The 23,674-nt window shown below is 34.5% G+C and overlaps 6 protein-coding genes across 6 annotated transcripts; 4 read left to right on the top strand and 2 right to left on the bottom strand.

Annotated features, from left to right (window-relative positions):
* Positions 1-453: 453 nt before the first annotated feature.
* Positions 454-1,630, bottom strand: LOC140884198 (uncharacterized). Its single transcript, XM_073290877.1, has one exon. The coding sequence runs from the start codon at positions 1,280-1,282 to the stop codon at positions 563-565; it is 720 nt and encodes a 239-aa protein (XP_073146978.1). The 5' UTR covers positions 1,283-1,630; the 3' UTR covers positions 454-562.
* Positions 1,631-6,589: 4,959 nt separating this feature from the next.
* Positions 6,590-8,012, top strand: LOC140879762 (expansin-A4). Its single transcript, XM_073283651.1, has 3 exons — positions 6,590-6,866; positions 6,962-7,274; positions 7,361-8,012. Exons 1-3 carry the CDS (start codon positions 6,722-6,724, stop codon positions 7,662-7,664), a joined length of 762 nt encoding a protein of 253 aa, XP_073139752.1. The 5' UTR covers positions 6,590-6,721; the 3' UTR covers positions 7,665-8,012.
* Positions 8,013-9,504: 1,492 nt separating this feature from the next.
* On the top strand, positions 9,505-12,536 carry LOC140879763 (uncharacterized). Its single transcript, XM_073283652.1, has 7 exons — positions 9,505-9,702; positions 10,067-10,115; positions 10,187-10,289; positions 10,400-10,495; positions 10,603-10,677; positions 11,465-11,534; positions 12,294-12,536. Exons 1-7 carry the CDS (start codon positions 9,535-9,537, stop codon positions 12,366-12,368), a joined length of 636 nt encoding a protein of 211 aa, XP_073139753.1. The 5' UTR covers positions 9,505-9,534; the 3' UTR covers positions 12,369-12,536.
* Positions 12,537-13,367: 831 nt separating this feature from the next.
* Positions 13,368-15,847, top strand: LOC140880708 (superoxide dismutase [Mn], mitochondrial). The gene is made up of 6 exons (XM_073285383.1): positions 13,368-13,767; positions 14,171-14,217; positions 14,311-14,436; positions 14,572-14,628; positions 15,086-15,163; positions 15,549-15,847. Exons 1-6 carry the CDS (start codon positions 13,494-13,496, stop codon positions 15,639-15,641), a joined length of 675 nt encoding a protein of 224 aa, XP_073141484.1. The 5' UTR covers positions 13,368-13,493; the 3' UTR covers positions 15,642-15,847.
* Positions 15,848-15,988: 141 nt separating this feature from the next.
* On the top strand, positions 15,989-17,388 carry LOC140880709 (uncharacterized). Its single transcript, XM_073285384.1, has 3 exons — positions 15,989-16,771; positions 16,912-16,975; positions 17,056-17,388. Exons 1-3 carry the CDS (start codon positions 16,463-16,465, stop codon positions 17,223-17,225), a joined length of 543 nt encoding a protein of 180 aa, XP_073141485.1. The 5' UTR covers positions 15,989-16,462; the 3' UTR covers positions 17,226-17,388.
* Positions 17,389-18,022: 634 nt separating this feature from the next.
* On the bottom strand, positions 18,023-23,674 carry LOC140882864 (uncharacterized). The gene is made up of 11 exons (XM_073289090.1): positions 23,558-23,674; positions 23,320-23,445; positions 22,884-22,952; positions 22,663-22,767; positions 20,999-21,053; positions 20,501-20,574; positions 20,117-20,200; positions 19,899-20,039; positions 18,874-18,939; positions 18,570-18,679; positions 18,023-18,354 (listed from the first exon to the last, which is right to left on the bottom strand). Exons 1-11 carry the CDS (start codon positions 23,648-23,650, stop codon positions 18,186-18,188), a joined length of 1,092 nt encoding a protein of 363 aa, XP_073145191.1. The 5' UTR covers positions 23,651-23,674; the 3' UTR covers positions 18,023-18,185.

Genomic DNA, 23,674 nt, shown 5'->3' with positions numbered 1-23,674 from the left:
GTTTTTATACATATGTACAATATTAATAATGTTAAGAATATAATGACTGATTATTCTCAATAAATTTACAAATTTTACCTAAAAATAATAATAATAATGTTAAGAATACATCATGTCTTATCATATTTTTAAATCGATCAAGTATCATTAATTATTTGGAAAAAGGAAAACACGCAACTCTCGGTGTTTTAATATTGAGAACACATACCTTAAAAAACATGTATAAGAGTGGATTTCTTGTTGTATGCCCATTGTTACCTCCATTGTTATGACGTATGTTTGTACGTGTGTTCAAGATTTAAAACACAGAAAGTTAATAAATTATTTTTTAGGAAAATAACAATTATAGCTCGAGCATTGCGCCATAGCGGAAATTCGATGCTACAAGTAACGAACCAAATGATTTGGCAACCTTCCCCATCCAATCCACTGTACATAAAATGGATAGCTTCGTACTATGATACTCCATTTATAAATGGAAACCAATATATCATCATTAACCAATTATGAAAAGGGATTTAAAGAAGCCAATCCCCAATAATACAAATTACAAATCACTAATCTATTGTAACAACCAACAATCTTTGAACTGCCCCAAAGCACTTTCCCTAAAATCCATCACCTTCATCAAGCAAAAATGGGTGCAAAATCCCAGACCCAACCCGCCGCATATCCTGTTGGTCTTCAGCAGATAGCATCTGGGCACACAATCCACCCCTTTCCCCTGCACAACCATTCCCCACACCCGATTCACGCCCTCTCCCAACTCTTGATTCGTATTTTCTTGATCCTCCTCCAATTCTTCCACGAACACGACAGCATCAGGGATTTTCGATCCTTCGTTTTCCCATTCACTTTTCAAGAAATCCCAGTTCTCGAAGACGGCCTTTTCTATCTTACATTTCAATCTCCTCTTCTCGCCGACTCCGTTGCTTTCCGCGTGTATTTGGACCAACAGAGGGGCTTTCTTCAAGTTCTTCACAATGTCTGTCACCGATTCTTGGATCCAAGAATCGATCTTTTCTGAAGAGAGTGAATCTTTACCATGTGATTCATCGGAACCCTTTAAGACATCGTCCGCGGGAGAGGAGACAATGGCGGAATTGTTGGATAAATCGAATGATACGGACAAAGGCCTTTTTGGGAATTTCTGGGTTCGATTGAAGGTGGGAAGACATGGGGGGTTCGAAGAGTATATCTGATTCGATTTATTTGCTTGAAGGAAAGAGGAATTAAGAATGTTTCCTATGGGTTGAATCCCATTTGCCGCCGCCGCCGCCATATATTCAGTAAAGACGGCGATTGTGTATGATATGAAAGCAATCAAACACGCTGGAACAATTTTCTTGAATTATGATTCTTCTTGAGTTAAAAAAAAAAAACAAAGGGGGATTCCAAGAACTGAAATCTTGGAATGAAGGAGAATTCAGAGCGTTGTTGGGGAGGAGTGCAATGAATTCAATTAAAGGGCTGGAATTGAATTGATTCGTACAAGAAAATAGAAGGAGATTTCGTAGAAGAATCCAAGTGGTTGTGGTTTGATTTGTTGATTGGGTAAAACACGAACAAATGGGATTGTTTGTGGGCATGCGAAGAAGTGAGCATAGCGCGTGTATGCGAAGGGTGCTCATGCACAGACATGAGAAAACCACGTGCCTGTATATATGTTTTCTATTGGCAACCAACCATTTCTTATTTATATTATATATTATATTTCGCACATTAAAAATGTAACGAGTGTGAAACCAACTCATTATTATTAAAGTTATAAAATATTTATTAATAGGACGGTCGTGAAACATTTTTCAAATATTCCATAAATATCATGTTATCTTCGTTAGTTTGAATATTCTATCATATGAATAATATCCAAATCAATAATTTAAGAATACACATCTCAACACATATACATAATTAATATTATAATATTGACATGACAAATCATAAATTATTAACATTTTTAAGATAGATTGAACTAAATCGTTTGAATCATCCGATATCATGTCACAAGATATGCATCCTCTTTAGAATTTTTTTAATATTATTTTATACTTTTTTTTGAACCATTATTTTATACTTTCATGTAGATCAAAATAATATTCCCGATCAGTATGTATATTCATAAAATAAAAAAAAACACAGAAAAATTTTGTGTGGTTATACATACACACGGAGACGTACCTAAAGATAATGTTTGTTATATATAAGTATACGCACGCAAATATGGTCACAATTTCCAGACCCGACTCAATTTTTTTTTCATTTCGTTTAGATTAGGCCGCTCAGGCAATATATATACTAACGGATCGACATTCGACAATGAGACACACAATACATGTATTATCTTACTATAACTTTTGGACTGAAAAACTCGTATCATCTTTACTATCTTTATTATTTTTATTCAGTGTGCGTAGTTTATTTTATTTGTTTTTTGTGTCATGGTCAGTTTTCTTCAAAAAAAATTTCCTTTTGTACACTTACATTCTCTCACCAACTCATTTATCTCACCTTTTTTCTCAACTGCTCGCATCATCGATTCTTTTATCATATTTTTTTCAATTAATTAAAATTGAATTTCATTCATGACTAATTTTTTTTATATTTGAAAAAAAAACAAGAAAAAAGAATAAACAAGCACTTTAAAATTATTCAATATACAATACATTATATTTGTATATAATATTTTACACACGCAACGCGTGTGCTTCCTCGCTAGTTTTTATTAATAAAGAGAAGTCAATGATACAATATTAACCGATCTACCAAGATAAAAATTCTTCGTTCGCCCAATAAAAAAGTGTAGGGGAAGAAATAACAAATTGTGCTAATGAACGTGCAACATAATTGGCAGAACGTTTTTAAGCTACTTATCATTGGTTCCACCATCATATCTTTAATCTCTTGAGCGCACGAATCGATATATCCACAAGCTGCAGATGAGTCAATGACTGCTTGCACGGCCAGTTGTGAATCAGAGTAATAGGGACTTTATAATTAACTAGCTTTCAATTTATTGGTGAATCTTAATTTGAAATTACCATTATAATCCTAACTTAATTTTCAATAGAACAAAATTATTAGTTTCCTATTTTTTAATCATTAGATATTATATTATTTACCAAAATGACTCTCACTTTGTGTCCTTCGATATTTTTTATTTACGAAAGTGTCACTCACTTTGTAGAATGATACATTTATCACGTTTTGTGATTATGTGTTCAGGAAAACGCTAATTTTTCAGTATTTTTTTAAATTTTATAATTTATTTTTCATTAAAAAAACCAGACTGTACGTTACATGCAACGGAATACTACTATATAGTAATAGTTATATAAAAGGTTGAAACCTGACTGAAAAATAAAACTTTTGTTTAGCTCGGGCCTCTCAATTTATCTTTGTACAAGTGAAACTGGGCTGAAATCCGAACCAAACCCGTCCCACTAAAACTTTTTGTTATTGGGCTATATTCAAAATTTCAAGTCATTGAATCGCATAAAAAAATGTACATACTATAACAAACAGTGCACGAGCTAATCTAGTCAAGCCCTACATCAACCAAATGAAACAGGCCTAATAGCCCTATTACTCAGGCCTCCAATTAATCTTTCAAAGCCCAAAATTTATATTATGGACTCAAAGGTCCAACTTTCAGGAGCCCAACCCAATAGAGAAACCAAGGTCCACGGCTTCACAACCCATCAATTTTGAAGTAAGGTAGTATTTGCAAGCTCTAAAAACAAGTGATTATGAATTTTTTCTTCACAAATTTGTTAATAAAAAATTAATAACTATTCACGAACGCACGACTATATATATAAAAAAAATAAAAGAACTTAGGTGTGTAATTTTAGGTGATAGATCATAGATGGGCAATGAAATTACGTTATAGTATTATAGATATGTATTTTAATTAAAAAATATATATTCAAAGATATATTTGTAATTTTAACTCGGGCCTCACCAAATTAATTTGATGACAGCTTGGATTTGGGCTTCTATTACAATAAAATAGTAGGATATATAAACCATAAATCCAATATAATATGTCAATAGTTCTATGCATTTATCATTGAATATATAAATACTTTCATTGAAATAAATAATAAAAAAATTTGAGTAAAATAAATTTAAGGAAGTTGAAGGGATATGTTTTCAAAAAAAACCGAGAAATTATAGTAGAATAATCTCTAATATTAGTTAGTACATAATTATAGTTTAGGAAATTTATTTGTTTGTTGTTCAATGTGTTGAATATAATAAATATCGAGTCACATCCTAACCGTTAACACCGAGCAACCATAAGGTCTTTAATTCAATATAAGTACCATTTTTTTTAATAAAAAATAAAACAAAACCCTTAAAAAAATAGTCAAATCAAATACCTTAACATCCAAATGACAATAAAAGAGCACATGGCAAACAATTGAGTCCCGAACAAAGAAAATTGATGTGTGGGGTTTTTATGTGGCCAAAATTTGTGACCATCCCATTAAAACGAGGCTTGAAAATGAAAAAAAAAAAATTGTTGAATGAATTGGGTTAGTGGGAGAGGGTCCATTTTCATAAAATATAACTGCCCTTTGTCTCGTTAAACAATTTGAACCATTGGACAACCCTTATGAAGATCACCACCCTTTGGCCCCTAAACAACCAAACATTTGGATAGGGAATCCACATGCCTTTTTGTGGATATTATTTCAGGTTTGCTTATTCAGTCACTTTCCATGTAATTAATTTCAATCACAACTATATTTTTTTTGATATGATTTCTACATCCAAACCATCATCCACATTTAATTACTTCTCTGTTTCTTGTTTCATATATATAACATTACCTCCATTTACATGTTCTGTATATAAATGCATGTTTTATATCATCACGTTCCACTGATTCTTCCGAATTCCGATATACTGTAATTAATTTTACTTGTTGGAACTATTTTATAGGCTCACGAAAGGTGATCTAATTAAACATGAGTTTTTAATTAAAGTATTAAGATAAGTCGTTATGATCCATCTTATCTTAATCGTTATGATCCATCTCATGTGTAGAAACTAACTCAATTAAGTTTTTTGTGATGGATGAAAGACTGCTCAGGTGATATATATGTAATATGTTCATGGTACTCCTCGAGACACAATGAATAATAGATTTCTCTTATATATGTTACCATCTCAATGCTTTGGAAGATTTGATCTTTTACGCTAGATGGATCAATGGATTCAGGTATATATGTGTATACAGTCATATCATTTTCTTTTAATTCAACATAAATACTTAGTTTGTTACGATATTTAGTTGGATGACAATGATTTATTAAATTTCTAGCTGTACGTATTATATAATATAATTGTTTTTAATTAAGTACTGTCCATATACAGCTAGTACTATAAATCTTTGTGATATATATATATTTTTTAAAAAAAGTTTATAATTTATTTGTGCATTAAACTCATGAAAATGATGCGAGGGGTACAAGTTAGCATTTGGTTAGGACCTTTGCATGTGCCCCTAACATGGTAGGCCCTTCGATCGACCAGATTATTCAAAAACTATTTCCACCAAATCTTCTCAGCTTCGCTCCATATATGTACGTATTAAACTGTGCGCCTAGCTAAGTTATAGTAGAAATTTTTCTCTAAATTCTTCCAAATTTAACTTGATTCTTCCAAGTGACACGAACTTCAAAACAAACATCAATCAATTGCAATGCAAGAAATTCTGAATATTACTACGTATATTATTCAATTTTCTTTCCCTTTTCTAAAAAGAGAGTTTGTTCATCTAAACCTCTTTTTTTTTTGCCACTTTTTCCTTGTCAACTTGTGAATCATCCAAAAATCTTCAATTATAGCTTGAACATGCATGCATTTATATTAGGACAATATGTCAATCACACAACCGAACATGCAATATAATACTATAGATCCTCGTGTACATGTTTGAATGTGATCGCATAATTTCAGAAGGAGCAACACAAATCACATATAGTATCTAATCCATTAAAAATTGGAAGAACCTGAAAAAAATCCAAAAATTATACGCGGAATTCGATCTTTTATACGAAATCTTTAGTCTTTACACCATAAGCCTTGCCGGTGGTTAAGAAAATTATAAAATAAAACCCTGTATTATCAAATGCTGCCAATATTTTAGGTCTTGTACATACCCTGATAGGGAATATTTTAGGTAAAATAACAAGACTCATAATCAAGAAGTTGTGAAATTTTTTTTAGAAAAAACAGAGTTAAAGAAATGCATGTGCATGTAGGGTCTATGATATTAGCGAATGGTAGTTTCGTTTTGGAACAATTGCATGTGCATTTTATGTGACTCGAACTATTTTGATACTGTTATTGTGGCTCTGCGGCTCACTTGTCAATTTCCACCTCGCCACATTAATTGCCTGCCCGATATCCCCTATTCCCAATCCCCGATTATTGTCATTTAATTTATCTACGAATATATGTGGAATAATATGTAAGAGATAAAAAAAAATATTTAATATGAATAACATGAGTCGTTGTCTCCTCAAATTTACGATTTCTTGAAAGTTTCTCTATATAAATAGAGCCCTCATGTTCCAAGTAATTGTGTACTAAGCTCTCACAAGTACTCAAGCAAACATATACCACTTTTTCTCCATTTCTCTCTTCCTCTCTGTTTCTTGAATAATATATAAAACGATACATTACATTATAAATTGGTTGCTGATCAATGGCTGCAAATATTCCAATGGTTTGTCTGATAATCTTCTCATTTTTGGGCTTATTCATGCGTGGGACTTATGGTGATATTTTTGGAGGGTGGGAAGATGCTCATGCCACTTTCTACGGTGGAGGCGACGCATCCGGCACAATGGGTAAGTCACTTTTTGGGCTCGATCGATTATTTTCTTGAAAAGAGTACTAGCTAGACAATTTATAATTTGACGCACTTTATAATATATATACGCAGGAGGTGCTTGTGGATATGGCAATTTGTACAGCCAAGGCTATGGCACAAACACTGCAGCATTAAGCACTGCCTTGTTCAACAATGGCTTGAGCTGCGGGTCGTGCTACCAGCTGACATGCGCAGGCGACAGAAGGTCGTGCGTCCCGGGAACCATCACCGTCACCGCCACCAATTTCTGCCCCCCCAACCCTTCTCTGCCCAACGACAACGGCGGATGGTGCAATCCCCCCCGCCAACATTTCGATCTGGCCGAGCCCGCTTACTTGCAAATCGGAGTCTACCGAGCTGGAATCGTCCCAGTTTCTTACCGAAGGTAACTCAAATTTAGTCAGAACTTTTAACAAGCACTTTCTCCTCGGCTTTTCTTTTTTAACTAATATATATTGATTTGAAATACAGAGTGCCATGTGTGAAGAAGGGAGGAATAAGGTTCACCATAAACGGGCACTCTTTCTTCAACCTGGTGCTGGTGACGAACGTGGCGGGCGCCGGCGACGTTCGGAGCGTGTCGATCAAAGGTTCCAAGACAGGATGGCAACCCATGTCGAGAAACTGGGGACAAAACTGGCAGAGCAACTCGTACCTCAACGGACAGAGCCTCTCGTTCCAAATCACCACCAGCGATGGCCGGACCCTCATTAGCAACGATGCGGCGCCATCCAACTGGGGCTTCGGCCAAACATACGAAGGCGGCCAATTCTGATTCATTCTTTATATATATAAACTTATATATATGTATGATTATTATATATATATATTTGGTATATGATCAAAAGCTTGCCTATAAATTGGAGAGCTGTGGTGGCCTGGATAGCACCCGCTTAGGCCCAATGGGTGTATGAGAATTAAGGTTTAGGGATATATATTTTTTTTTTGGGGGGTTTTGTTTTTCAAGAAACAAGTTATTGAAACTGGTGGCTAGTATTGGTGGAAGCCATGGAGAAATTTCTCATGTACTATAAAGTAAGTTTGCGTATGTAATTATGCCCTGATTCAGCCAAACTGAGTTGGGACTGTTTAATTATATTTGATTGAAATAATATAATTTTTTTTGTTTCCTCCTAGGCTTGTTATTTATTTATTTATGACAATTCCGTTAAATTTCATCAATGTGTATTAGGTAAACCTTCGATGATCAGGTGAGTTGCATCGGCGAGAAATAAACACATGAACATCGATTAGATGTTCATGTAATCCCTCAACTTGGAACGAGGGGCGGCTTGTTATTTATTTTCGTGGACATGGATGTCTCCAGTAGTATTTTTAAGCAAACAGAAGGCCGGTGAGAATTAGGAGAGTAGACCCAATTTCCGCAGAAAGAAATAAAAACTTTTCGCTTATTCTCCTTTCAATTTCTTTGTTCTAATTTTTATTATGGAATTCTAGGCTGGCAATTCTTGTTTTTGGATTAATTTTACTGTTTTTAGTTATTTAACATTAACCTGTATGTCCTTATGATAAGGAAAATTATTTTTGTTTGTATAATATCACAACTTGTATATACATCGTATCATTTTATTATAAAACCACAATGAAAATAATTTGTTTTTGTAAAACATCGGCATATTCTATCAAACGTACTCATATTAACATTAAGAGATCGAATTACATAATTTATGTAGCCAAAAAATACAACTACTCAAACTACATGAATCGGAATATGAAATCCAACTAATTTGTAAGCGGAATATTTAAGCAAAGGGTCCGTAAGCTTAAACTTCGTATGTCAGAAATTCACAAGTGTGGAACAGTAAACTATAATTTTGTGTCATCTGCGTCACAAGGAGAATGTTCTTCTATTTATGGATGCTTAGGAGTGCTTATCGGGGAGGAGTTTATGCTATCCCAACCGGGTAGTGCCCGGATGGGGTAGCAACGGCCCGGATCATCCGGGAGATCACATTGATCTGGGCCCTTGAAGCTGGCAAATCGGACAGTGCCCGACTGCCAGCATAGACTCACCCGCTTATCGGACTTGGATAAAATTGAGCTTAAATCAATAATAAATAGATTTGGGTTTTATGCATCGTTAATTTAATTAATAAAATTAATAAACTCGGACCCATCAATAACTAATTTGGATTTAGAATATTTATATCTGGTAAAAAAAACATACAATCAATAGTTTGTTTATCAAATAACTGAATAAGAGAATCTTGAAGAAAATTTTATTAAAAAGAGAAATTTTTTTGCAATCCCGTACATGATTATCGAGGCCATATGAGAATTTCGGTATTATAATTGCAAACTGAGTGATAGTTTACAATAATTTTTCCACTTATTTTATATATTCAAATCAAACATTTTTTTTCCTGGCCAAATAAAAAAAAAACCAAAACCTTTTTTTCACAGGATTACTTTTATTTTATCTATATTATATTACAAATTAAATAAATATATGGTCACGGTTAGTTTTTCTCATGGTATATTTCACTCATTTTAAATTACTCTGTTTTAATCAATGATATGATATTAAATTAAAAATTATAAAATACTATAATTATTAATTAATTTACATTTTCAAATTTTAAAATCAAATCCGGGTCGGTTACTAAATTCAATTCAAGGCGTAAATGGTACTGAAGACCCTGCTCCGGCCACTATCAGTCATATCAGCCGCGGCTAGGTTTCCGACGATGTCGAGCGGCGGAGTGGAATTCCAACTGTCAGCGTCGAGTGTTCTCAAAATCCAGAAAGGCGACCTCACACGGTGGTCGGTAGACGGTTCCTCCGACGCCATTGTAATCATCTATTTCTCTGTTTAATTTTGTTTCTCTTATACGAACGCGAAGGGATTTGATATTTGATTTAGGTTTTTAATTGAATATCGTTTGTGAGCGCGCAACCTTAGTAGTGAATGATATCATTTTGGAGCTGTAATCTCTTCCTATTAATGCTTTCACAGTGTTGCTTGAGTTTATGATTCATATTGAAGTTGTTGGACTGAAATATTTTAATTTTGGATATAATTTTTAGTTATTGTTTTTTCATTGAGTGGCGTCTATGGTAGAAGATGATACATGCAACTAGTCCTTGATCCCTTGTCATTTTAACCATGTCTGCTTGATAAAAGATTGAGTTTTGAGCAAACTGGTATTTCTATAGGTCAATCCAGCCAATGAACGGATGCTTGGAGGTGGTGGTGCCGATGGAGGTAATAAATTCAATAGTGCTAATATTTAATGGATTGATCCTTGCTTTCTCATTTCATCTCTCTTATTGAAGCCATACACCGAGCTGCTGGTCCAGAATTACGAGCAGCATGCTATAATGTTCCAGAAGTAAGACGCGGAGTCCGCTGCCCAACAGGCGAAGCAAGGATTACACCGTATATTGTCCTCATTAAAACTTTTTAGTACACTAAGTTGGATATTGCCTGATTATTCTCATCAAATCATATGATGAAATATCTGGATGCTGAAAATTTGAAATGTGCAGAGGCTTTCAGTTACCAGCTTCTCATGTTATTCACACTGTTGGACCCATATACGAAACTGATAAAAATCCACAAGTCTCTTTAAGAAATGCATATAGGTTGGTACGTAGTTCAGGTTGCTGCGCGTCTTCTTTGTATGATGTCTCACTTGTTATCACAGTCTAACAGTTGTGATTTTCCTTGCTTCCATGGGACTTGTTAACAGAAACAGTGTACGTGTTGCTAAAGAGAACAATATTCAAGTTGTTGCATTTCCTGCAATTTCATGTGGGGTGTACGGGTAACTCTCTTGCATCATGACCTTTTCATAAGCTATAATCAGTTCTTTATCAGCAGAAATCCTTATAATATGTGTCTAACATGCATTTGTACTCATATTCGGAAAACTTTCCCTTTTTCTGTGTGCTGAGATTATATGCAGTTCTCATTTTACTTGTTTAAAAAACATGTATTATACATATCCCACAGCTTGGCTAATGTTTCATTTTGAAAAATCAAAATGGTGTTGAGAGATTAATTAGAACTTATTTTTGTTGTAAAAACTTTTAAAATGAGAATTCAAATCCAGTATTTTTTAAAATAAATTAGGATTGGTAGAAAAGTTTTTACATGATGTAACATTAATGTGCATATTAGGTTTGACAAAAACTCCTATGAGACGGTATCAAGGGTCATTTTTTTAGACGGATCTCTTATATGGGTTATCCATTAAAAAGTATTACATTTTATGCCAAAAGTATTACTTATTATTATAAATATGGGTAGGATTGACCCTTCTCACGGATGAGACCGTCTCACAGGAGTGTTACTCATTAGGTTTATATTTAATCACAATTTATGTACAAGCCATATTTTTTCATACCCATACTTTTAATGCTTACGTATAAATCCGGACTAATTTTCTCGGTGATTTTGAAAATTTCTGATTTTACTTGTATACACTGTTCTGACTTCTGAGTTCTGTCGCTTGCGGCCTTGCCCTTCACTACAAATGAACTAGTATCGTTGATGGATAGGTTGGAATCACACACCTAGCTAAGTTGTTGTCCTTACTCCTTTCATTTCAGATATCCTTATGAAGAAGCTGCCACTGTGGCCATCTCTACAGTCAAGGAATTGGCAAATGGCTTCAAAGAGGTAACCTCTTTTTAGACGATCAAATTGGCATAATATATTGCATCCTGAAGGGATCTAAACCTAGACCTCGGAAGGTAGACTCGGAGCATAAAATTGATATGCGATTAATTGATTGCTCTTTGATTTCTATTTGTTTCAAGTTAAAGCTACCTGTCGACTGGCAACAATCTGAGAGTTGAAATTACATCGAGTTAAACATCCTATCCATGCTATAATGTGAATAAATGTTGCAATATCAAGATGTTGACTTAATCTTTAGGCTTTTTTCTATGTTGTTAATCTCAACGAGATATATGATAGTCCTCAAGTCTGAGAAGACATAAAAGGCTATCATTTGAGGTGAGGAAGATTATGAAATTTATCAGTCACTTCTTGATATCTGTCGGAGCCGATGTGAGATGATAACACACTCCCATTTCCTTCATTATTTGTTGTGCTCTATTTAATTTAATTTTATTCGCCCCAATTATCTGAAATATCCAGTCATAATCTTATTCTCAAAGGTAGTCATCACGATTTTTCCACAGCATGTCTTCGATTATATCTCATGCAATCTCTACTGCATTCCTCGAATCCTGAATGCACCAAATATTGTTGAACTTTCCACCATAATCCCAATATATCTTTTTGGCCACCTTTGGTGTAACTCCATTTGCAGCTTAAAATTTCCAATTTGTCACTGTTTATCCTTTTGAATACGTTACATTTTTTATCTGTCATTCTACCTTAATCCTTATAAAATTTGTTCTACTGTTTCAGGTTCACTTTGTGCTGTTCTCGGATGAAATATACGATGTCTGGTTGAACAAAGCCAACGAATTGCTCCGGAATTAAACTAAGTCTTATTTTTTTCAGAATTGCAGCGGACAACTTCAGTTTGAAGATGATATACTAATATATATGTGAAGTCGAGAATGAATTGTTGTTTGAAGATTTTGAAAGATTGAGGTCATGTGAATTCTTTGTGATTCATAAAGTATTCAAAATTTTAAAAAACTACTTTTAATGGTTCGATGTCTCCATAAACTGCATAGAAAGTAATAAAACATAAAATAGCTCGAGTAGTTACTGTGGAAACAAATGCAAAAACTATCTTTTGGTTTCAAAATACCCTTACCCCTAAAATTAGGGTAATTCTTTCTAAATACAATTATAATAATAAATTCATAATATAAAAACATAACATTAAATATAAACTACTTAAATTTTATTATATTTCAGATAAAAGCTTGTTATGGACAAATATAAAACTATATTTTAGATACAAATTTAATTTATGTGCACATATTGTGAGCATATGTTTACTAATGTGTGTCAGTGACTCAGTGCGTTTGTGTATATATATATATATATATATATTCAATAGATAAACTTTTTTTTTTTTTGAAATCATAGATAAACTTATTAGAGAAATTAGATTTAGTCATTTTAATATATTTTCAAATTTATCCTATCATTTTCTCAATATATATATATATATATATATATATTCAATAGATAAACTTATTAGAAAAACTAGATTTGGTCATTTTAATATATTTTCAAATTTATCTTATTATTTTTCAACATATTCAATAATTAAGAGCCAAAAAAATAATTAATCATTCTAAAACTTCTCACCTCCTCATCCCACTATCACATTATCTTAACTTTTAATTACTAATATCAAATTGGCCCAATGAAAGAAAAAATTATAAATAAATTCAAATTTTAAAATATATATATTTTGTGTTTGGTGTGCTAATATATATTATATTAGATTCTTAAATTAAACGCAAAAAGAACACGTACACCACTAGAAGTGCTACATTTCTAGAAAGTCCAATCGGCTGAACCGCCGGCGCATGTAAAAAACCCAATTAGCCTGTAATATAAAAATCTGCTCCCTCTCTTTGCAGCTCAAAGGCATCATTTCGTCCAATTTCCCGTCCACAACTTCTTTCAAACACCTGGTCAGCAATGGCGCTTCGATCCCTTACCAGATATGCCCCAAGGGGCGCGCCTCTTGGGTTTCGCGGTCTGCAGACGTTTTCGCTTCCCGATCTGTCCTACGATTATGGTGCGCTGGAGCCCGCCATCAGCGGCGAGATCATGCAGCTCCACCACCAGAAGCACCACCAGACTTATATCACGAATTACAATAAAGCCCTCGAGCAGCTCGATGCCGCCGTTTCCAAGGGGTCCGCCTCCACCGTAGTTAAGTTGCAGAGTGCCATTAAGTTCAATGGCGGAGGTACTGATTTTATGTTGAAATTCAGTAATTTTTTTTTTAAAAAAAAACTTAAAATTTTCGTTGTGGTGGGGCGCATGAACCACGGGTATTTGTTATGATTGTGGTCTTGTTTTCGTGGAATGGAATTGGAGGCCTGGATAATTTATATGAACTAAAAATTATCCATTTTCTACGTAACATAAAAGTGAGGTATGTTGAAAACCTAGCAATTGAATTCGTAATGCCGGTGGCATTTAAAATTTGCTGCATCCCAGACTAAGCAAGATATTTTTTTCCCCTCAAAATTCAAATTGTTGTTTTGAGAAAGTGGCCTTGTTTTAAAAAGTAAGATGGTCTTGATACATTTTCCTGCTAAATATAGATTTAAATTTCCTTCTTTACTGCTCCTCTATTTTTTTAATAGGTCACGTTAATCACTCAATCTTCTGGAAGAACCTTGCACCTGTTCGAGTAAGTCTGGGCTTTGAGTTGATTTTTAGTTTATTATTGTGCTTCTTTCAAAAATGTGTAAAATCTTATCTAAATGCTGAAATCTGATTGCAGGAAGGTGGTGGTGAACCTCCCAAGGGTTCTTTAGGCTCTGCTATTGACAGTAACTTTGGCTCGTTGGAAGCTCTAATTCAAAAGATGAATGCGGAAGGTGCTGCATTGCAGGGTTCTGGATGGGTGGTGAGTGTTTTGTATATTAATATGAGTACATGACCATGTTGGTCTCTGGGATAGACGTTTTTTTCCTCCTTTAGCTTTCATTAATCTCCCGTTAGTTTTCATTTACTTGATTTTATTTCATTGATGTATTTTCAGTGGCTTGCTGCGGACAAAGAATTGAAGCGTCTCGTGATTGAAACCACTTCAAATCAGGTGGGTGTGGGTCATTTGCATTGTTTTCACACTTAGTTTTATACGTGGCCATGTGGGACGATTGATGTAGCAACTGATTATTTTTTCCATATATTATACTGCTTTTCTTTGATCATATCCCAGTTTTGTGTGTAATATAGCAAATCATGTTATATATTGTGTTTGATATCAACCTTTCAAAAAAATCTCTTCCTATCAGAAGATAGCTTAATTCCGGTACAGAAGCTGATAATGATACGAGATGTTGAATGTGCAGTAATCAGCTTAGTTGTGTTTGGGATTTGATATCCTAGCACTTTTGAAGATTTTGAAAATTTAGAGTTCCATCATCAGGTTTTTACTGTGGATGTGATTATTAAGTTGGATTTTTTAAATATTTGTCTTGTAAATTCTAAAGATGAAGCAGATGTTTTTCATATGTAATACATCCTTTTATGTCATCCAATTTCTGTTGCAGGACCCACTGGTTACTAAAGGACCAAGTTTGGTTCCCCTGCTTGGGATTGATGTATGGGAGCATGCATACTATTTGCAGGTATTACTTCTCCCAACATTTACATGTTTCTTTAATAGCTTTACTACAGCAACTTTATAAGCCACAAAATTCAGTTGTCTTTTCAAGCTTGTTGCAGATGCATATCTCAAGGTGAAATGAGACACTAAATTGCTTTTTTTCCCGTGACTTTGTGAGATAGACATGATATATTGATTCCTATATTGTTTTAGAAAGAAAACACTAGGTTTTTAATGCTGCTTCATAGTGAAAATGGAAGTGAACGAGTCTTCAACATTCATGCGGTGAATGAATTCTAATTCTGCTATCGTCTGTTGGACTAATTCCTTGCTTCTCTGAGCTCATCGACCATCGTATAGAAAGTTCTAGCATGACTAATTTGTTTTCTTGTTTCATGTGTGTGCAGTACAAAAACGTGAGACCAGACTACCTAAAGAACATATGGAAAGTCATCAACTGGAAATATGCTAGCGAAGTTTACGATAAAGAGTCCCCATGATCATGATTAGGAAGTTGTTTGGATTGCTACAGTTTTTAAGATATGTATCAGTAAGGAGAGGAAATAAAATCTGTGTCGTCACACACAACCAACTCTTTTTCGTTTGCTTGGAAATGCTCTTCCATGAAAAGGATTTGTCTGTGAAGCATTTATCACCTGTATTTTTGTCATTGAAATTTATTAATCAGTGAAAATAATATTGCTCACGGTTTCTGGTTTGGGAGGGCTAACCATTATTCTTTCGTTTGTTTCAAGAAACATCGTCTCAAATACTCACGCACATATAATTTGCTGTCATACTGGTGAATACATGGATCGGGAGCAAGGGGACAAATCTTAGACTTTTTTTGTGAAAATTAGCAATTTAACAAGATTACTCGCATCCTTAATATATCGAAAAGCTAGCGAATGATCAAGGAAATCTCCTGATGAGTGCACGAACTACATTGTTCATTTTGTACCATGAAAAGAAAAATACTCATTCTATGTTTTGTGAATTTTAGAATTTAAAAAATTAATTTACACCAAGTTGAAGTCGTCAAATCGTAATCATTTTAGAATCCTCATATGGTATAGCGGTATTTGAAGGGTTGATAATAAAGTAAGATATTTTGTTACTTATTCAATTTTATGTTTGCCTCGGAAATATTTAGTAGGAGCCAGCCAAGGGGCCACGTTTTCTCTTCTTAACCATTAGGCATCGTATGTGGTAGCCGTGCAATCTTAGACCAGAAAACAATAGCCAATATAAACCCCACCTGTTCATATGTTATTTCAAGAATCTCTGAAATTTCACAAAATTCAAAAGAAGGGGAAAAAATATGGGACTGAAAGCTCTTCCCCTTTCGCCTTCACAAAATGGTCTTCTTCTTCCTCCAGCAAACACAGCTGCACAAAGCTACTTTCAGCACTGTCATGGTAGAAAATCAAGGCTTGCAGTAGTCTCCATAACTTGCGCCAAAAATGGGAATATTGATGAGAATCAAGAACCAGGGAAGAGGAAACAAAACCTCTTCGAAAGTGTGACAGAAGCTTTAGATTTCTCGCAGGTGAGATCTGAAAAGGATGCTCAGTTGCTTGATGAAGCAAGAAAGGCCACTAAATCAGGGGACAAGATGTCAAGGGAACAGGTTACTACTAAGATCACTTGTTTCTTGATTAAACAACTAATCATTTACTATGCTTTAAAGTTTCAAGATGCTATTTTTTTCTTGAAAAGGGTTCTTTTTGTGATTGTCATTAATTTAAAGTGATTTTTGGTTTGTTGTAGTATGGAGCTCTGAGGAGGAAGATTGGTGGAACATACAAGGATTTCTTCAAATCATATGTAGAGGGTAAGTTTTCACATTATAGAGAATCATCTGTATGTGTGTTTTTTTAGACTTTTCAATTGAAAATTTTTGACTGATAACAGTGGAAGGGAAATATGTGGAAGAGGGATGGGTGGACAAGACATGCAAAGTGTGCAAGAAAGACACTAGAGGTGAAGCCAGACAAGTTGATAAATTTGGCAAGTATGTGCATGTTGCTTGCTTGGACAAATCCAACTCAGGGAACTTCTTCACAAAACTCTTTTCAGGATGAAATTTCATGTATCTAAATGTTATAGGGTTTTTTTTAATGGTATTTAGAGATATATAGACACGATACCATCTGCAAATTGATTTTGTCTATATGTGTGCATTTTTGATGATGTCTTGCGTGTGTAATAAGATGAGAGAAATTTCATATTTTAAGTTTTTAACATATCCGGGTTTTGTTTATGACGACGAGAAATGAGATGCTAACTTTAAGGGTTTAAGGTCTTAAATATATCAATCTTCAATAAAATAACGACATTTGTATGAATTAATCTGACAAATCCAAAAATGCAAGTGAATAAGGAATTCAAATACGTAATTAGTATATGTTTATGATTAAAAAAAATACCCAATTGGGAGATGATCAAAGTTTAGCATTTTCCACATCACTTGTCAACTTTCGTACATCCATAGCTATATAATAGAAACTCAAATTTCGTTTAGACAAGACGTTTCCACAGAGATCATTTTTACATGGATATGCTATTTTTTAAAAGAGTTTTCTCAAATTTTAGAAAATGTTCAGACAACTATTTTATAAAAATTTCTTAGTTTTCTTTTAAACCCGCATCTCTTTATTTTGAAAATATAAAAAGACAAACAAATGTCTCATTTGTTTTTTTCAATCAATTTTAAAATTTATATTTGGTGTATTTAATGTACTTGTCGAAAACCAACTCTATATCAACCTCGCACGTTACAAACGGGACACTGCACCAAATTGGAAACTTAGAAACCGTGATTATAGTTGATCGTGTCGTTCTATCATATAATTCATATTCAAATGCAAAATTATATCATCGACAAAAGAATTAATTGAACGCATGAGAATAGATGAGAATATTCAACATTGTTTATATTTCTACAAAATAAAATAAAAAAGGGAAATGTAAGGAAAGAAAAATGGGAGAAAAGGAGGCCATAATTACACATGTACAGAGTCGAAAAAAAAGAGGCTAGAAATTCAAAAGATGGTGTCAATATGAAGCTTTCTCTTTGAAGGAGCTTTTTCTACCACCTGTTTTTGCAAATCCATGAAAGTCGACCCTATATGAGCAAACAATCTCCGTAGATTAATCACAGAAAGCTCGTTGAAGCTTGCAACCGCCAAATCCGCCTGCCCCAGATCATACCTGCAATTTTTTCCAGAACATCAAGTTTTCATGTCTCAAGAGTACATATCTATTGGCATGATTTTGATGCGGGAAATGAAGAAATCTTCGAAGTTCATGGGAATGCTGATCTAAGCAAACAAAAGAAAAGGTGGCAAAAACTATATCCACAGAAACTCATATGTTGGCATCTCCGAGCGTTAACTTAAATTGAAACTAATTTACACAACACATACGCTGGATGAGCACCAATCAAAGCTACAGCCATCATCGTGCAATTGTGAGCTGCAGTTATTCCTCTGGGATCATCCTCAAACACAACACACTTGGAGGGTTTCCGGTCAAGCTGCATAACAAGTTTCAAGCATAATTTCAAAATTTCCAGGATGTTTAATGTAATAGTGAGGACTGTGGAGAAGAAGAAGAATACGCAAGATCCAAGGTAAATGGAACTAGAACCGATGCCAAGAAGCACATATCAAGAATGCATAACTTTCTGCTACATTTCAATTGGCATCAAACAGTAGGTGCCAAACATACCTTTACAGCAGCAGAAAGGAACCTATGTGCAATGGACTCCATACCATCTTCCTCGGAAACAATAGCCTGCAACTCCAGAAGAGATAATTTAGCTTTCTTCGGATAAAGATTCGGTTAGTTTACACCTGTTAACTGCATTTCAAATCACAAGCATTCCTTCTATTAAATTGATGACACCTGCGACACAATACTATATTTTTTGTCCATCAATTGATTTCTACTAGGCATTATTTCCACAAATGACAAGCACGAGTAAAGTCCGGTTGCACAATACATTGGTAGATGTAAATCACAACCATTTCCCATACATGAGATTAAGTCCCTCATTGAAAACAAAGGGGAAAATTCACACACACGGGGGCATCAGACACATTAAGAACGCCTTTCAGGATAGATTGGAGTCTGAACATATGTCCGGGATAGAGTATTGACAACAGTTAAAGGTAGTTAAATCCTGGACTCAAGCAATCAAGTTGGTGCATAACAGGGGAAGTTCACATTCAAGAAAGGCCATGAGGTCATCTTTTTCTGTTCCTTGAACTTGGAAGCATAAAGAGCAGGTAAAAGCAGAATAATGCACAATTCTACAAGGCATGATACATGTGGAGTTAGAGGATGTAGTTTGGTCAGAGTGGAAGTTATATCAAAAGAGGCAGAGAACGTGAGGGTTGACTTGTGGATGAAGAGATTGTCAGGGCCATATGTGAGAAATTCCCTCACTGGAAATTTAAAAAGTAACTATCGTACATGCATGATGAATAGTCCAAACTTCACTGAAGTTTTTGAATCAAGATAGGGTCCCAAAAAAACACTTGGGCTCCTTGCTGCGACGAATCCCAAGGTGAAATACACCAGAAATTAACCATAATTATACTATCATGGAAAGTAAAGCAGAACAAAATAAGAAGTTTATTCAAAAATATATATTGTTAAAATAGATACCATAAGATGAAAATGAACAGAAAGCTCTCAGTGTCTAACAAACGCCACAATTTTGTAGGCGTGAGAGAGAGAAATAGAGCAACCTGAAAAAACTTTTTCAATCCCATTCGGTCTAGAGCATCAACCATGTTTTTGCGATCAAGACTTGATACAACAGCACATGGAATGCGAGATGTAGCTATAGCATCTAGCCACTCTTTTAGCCCTTCTATTGGTTCGGAGAGCTACAGAAAACATTGCAATATTAGTTGCTGCAACTTAGGAAAACAACATTCACATGACATTTACTGAAAAATCTTACTTCGACAAGATTGTGATAGTACAACTCCGAAAGTCTCGACTTCAGTCTATCCAAATCATCCTCAGCCATCCCCCAAAGCAAAACCTAAGGTTATGACGAAGACATCAAAACATAAGCTACCAAGGTAAAAGGTAAAAATGTGTGAAGCTTATACAAGTTCAAGCTTGATGTTGATGACCGAAGGTTATGTCAAAGACATCAAAACATAAGCTACAAAGTAAAATATGTAAAACTTATATACGGGGTTAAGCTTGATGTTGATATATCCCAAAAAGTGGAACATACTATTATAATTTTATCCATAAAAACCTTAGATATACATATACAAACTGAAAAAAACTTCTTCAATATCCAGTCCACTAAGCAAACAAGGGATTCCCAAACCTTGCGCAGAACATGATCAGCACCTGCATGATGCAAAACTCTTTGCACACTGTCATCTCTAGGGATTTCCTTTCCTGCACAATAACCATACATCAACCACATTTCGAGGAATCTCAAGTGTATCACGAGTCTCTGCTTCATGGCTATGCGACAGAGTGCAGGACAGGGGTGGTCAATCTTTGCAAGTGACTAATATAAAATATTGGCCACAAAATAATAGTCTCTATAACAATAATACAGATATTTTATCTGCTCTAGTACAAAGAACATTTTTTATCCATGAGCCTTGATTTGAAACCTTGGGATGCCAGGACATTGAGGGAACTTCTCAATTCATTTGTTTATGAATTCCATCATAAAGAAAGAAATTTAGATTGAATTTGCTAGCTCAAATTTTGCGAGTGCAGATCCACAAGTATCTTAGTTGGTTTCGACTATTGTCTTACCAATACTCAAATACAAGGGTATCATTATTTTTGTCAGAACAAGTTAACTTACCTTCCTCATACGCAAGTTTTTCCCAGGCATCCAACTTCAAAGCTCTAGTATTTGCCTGTAAAACCAGATTTTTTAATTAGAAGGCCAGATCAAATTGATACAGAAGAACTGTGTGGGCACTGAGCAATCAGAACAACACAAGGATAACACAATTATCTAATGAATTAACAGCCATTTTCCTCTGCTATTAGTTATTTTCTTTTACAAGTTAAGGTTTCATTTCTGTGATGCCAAAGGGGCACAGTCATATGGTGGAAAAGGAGTTGCATCCTATCAGGTACAGCCTCGTATTAAATGCTGCCAACACTAGCTCCTTAAAAGGCACATGCAAAAATTTTCAGATAAATTGAGAATTTAGAAGAACAATCAAAGAGATTATCAGCTGGGAGTGAAACATCGGTGAAAACCAGCAATCCATAATGGGTTTGGCAAAGCTTTAAACATCCTCCAAGTTTTATGTAAAAGAGTAATTTAAACAGTACAGACATCATTCAGCAATCGGCAGTGAAGACCATGAATATATTTCCCCACATACAATGGGCTATAATTACTGTTGTAGTATCCGGCGCTGTTTTCACAAGACAAAGGTCGTGGCCTATTAGTCATTTTTTGAATTTATTAATTCCTTCTTATAAAGAAAGAGGGCTGATTTCTTGTCAATAACCCAGTACTTTCCGGAGTCTCCCACCGAGATTATTACCTTTTTGAACGGATTACTTTGGGCCGGTTGTTATATTGAAACCCACAAGGAAAGTTTATCAACACAAACTTGTGTGGCATCTAGGACACAAGAAGTACTCAAATGAGCTTAAATAAATCAACCTGATACCCTAACCCACCAGAGATTAGTCAACCACATGATTATGAAATATGAAGCCATGTTAAAGTTTAAATTGAAAAGATAATAAACACAAATTGTGTAATATTCCAATAAAAGAATTTCAAGTGTTGCTTTAACCAAAATTATACTAAATATCTTTTGGAATCATCGTTGCTATCATTATTATATCTCAAAAACGATAGGCATAAAGGAATATGTTTTGGAAAAGATCTGATATGATCAACATTAAGATGTAAGTAGAAATGATTTGACCGAGTTTACTTTAAGGAATTTCCAACATTAACATCAATGTCTATTTATTTTATATACATAAATAGCCGGTGATTGAAATCTAAACGACCAGAAAATAATAGCAGTTTTAACCATCCATGCATTGTTTCTTGGCATAAGTCTTATTGGCTTATAACTGAACCAAGAAATCTGGTATCAGAATGCGAGCTCTCTTTATTATATTTCTACAAATACAACTTTTAAATGTATAGAGATTCTCTATCAGAATAGAACCAAATGGGTAACGTGGCTGTTTACCCTCTGGAAAAAAAACGAGTGATTAAATGTATCAAGATTCTATATCAGAGTGGAACCAAATGTAATCAGTGATTAAATTTATCAAGGTTCTCTATCAGCATAGAACCAAATGGGTACCATGGCTGTTTATCTACCAGGAATTGTTTATAAAAAAAACGATATTCAATTATTTAATCATATGAGCATAGAACATGATAAAATATCCACAAATTTCCATCAGAGGTATTAAGAAGAGAATAAAACCGATAGAGCTAGTGAAAGAACTTTTGACCACGTGATAAACATGAAACTTTACCACAACATTATCCCAAGAGAATATAAGACCATAGGCTTCATCAGGTTTCATGGCGTATCGGATCCTTTGCAGAAAGCCTTCTTGCATTCTATCATTCAAGAAATCCTTGGATGGCAGCAAACAAAAAAAAAACAGTAAACAAATATCAGCTACAAGACATCCAACATAAATATGCGGCATATCATATTGATAATCACTTTCTTTTTCGGTTTAAAGCTTACCACATCGACTTTAAGTGGCCCTTCAGGTCTAAATGTTTCAAATCCTTCCCCATATTCAGCTCCAATGACCTACTAAATATTAAAAAAAAACTTCATTTCCACGGCGATATGGATTGATATTTCTTCCTCAAAACACAAATTTAGGGATTATATACCCTTGAATCAAAAAATATGACATAAAGTACAGTACTGTAATTGAATGAGCCTGAAAACATCAAGTGGTCAGCGTTGCGATACCTTAAACAAGCTAAATTCTTTTCAAAACAAAGCCAGTTATCCAAACTCACTAAACACTGGTTCTATAGAGGCAAGAATAAAAACCCACCAAAAATCACCAAAAGAAGAGCAATAAACTATAATTGACACAAACTAAGCATGGAGAAAAATAAATAAACATAGAAAAAATAACAGGGAAAATGGGTAAAGAAACAAGCACCTCATCCATAAAAATTTTGTTGGGCATGCTCGAAAAACCATTGAGCGACCCATTTTCATCCGACCCGAAAGCGTTTCTTGCAAACATAGCACGATTTCCATGCTCTGAGTTTGAGCGGTTCAATCTCTGTTCAGGAAGATTTTGAAGAGTTGATAAGGCGATAAATAAACTTGTTTAAAAACAAAAACCAGAGAATGATATTAATATTAACAAGAAAAAATGATGGGCAGAAGAGAACCAATAATCTGAGTTTAGCTGGGAAACGAGGGTGAAACGGCGTCGGAGAGAGAGGAGGAAGAGGGGAACTTGCAAAGCTCAGAGCATTCTCCATTTTCACCAGACACGAGCTATGCGA

The sequence above is a fragment of the Henckelia pumila genome, chromosome 2, assembly GCF_033568475.1.
Source record: "Henckelia pumila isolate YLH828 chromosome 2, ASM3356847v2, whole genome shotgun sequence".
NCBI classification, from domain to species: Eukaryota; Viridiplantae; Streptophyta; class Magnoliopsida; order Lamiales; family Gesneriaceae; genus Henckelia; species Henckelia pumila.
Note: the sequence above shows the minus strand (reverse complement) of the source record. Positions and strands in the feature narration are given on the sequence as shown.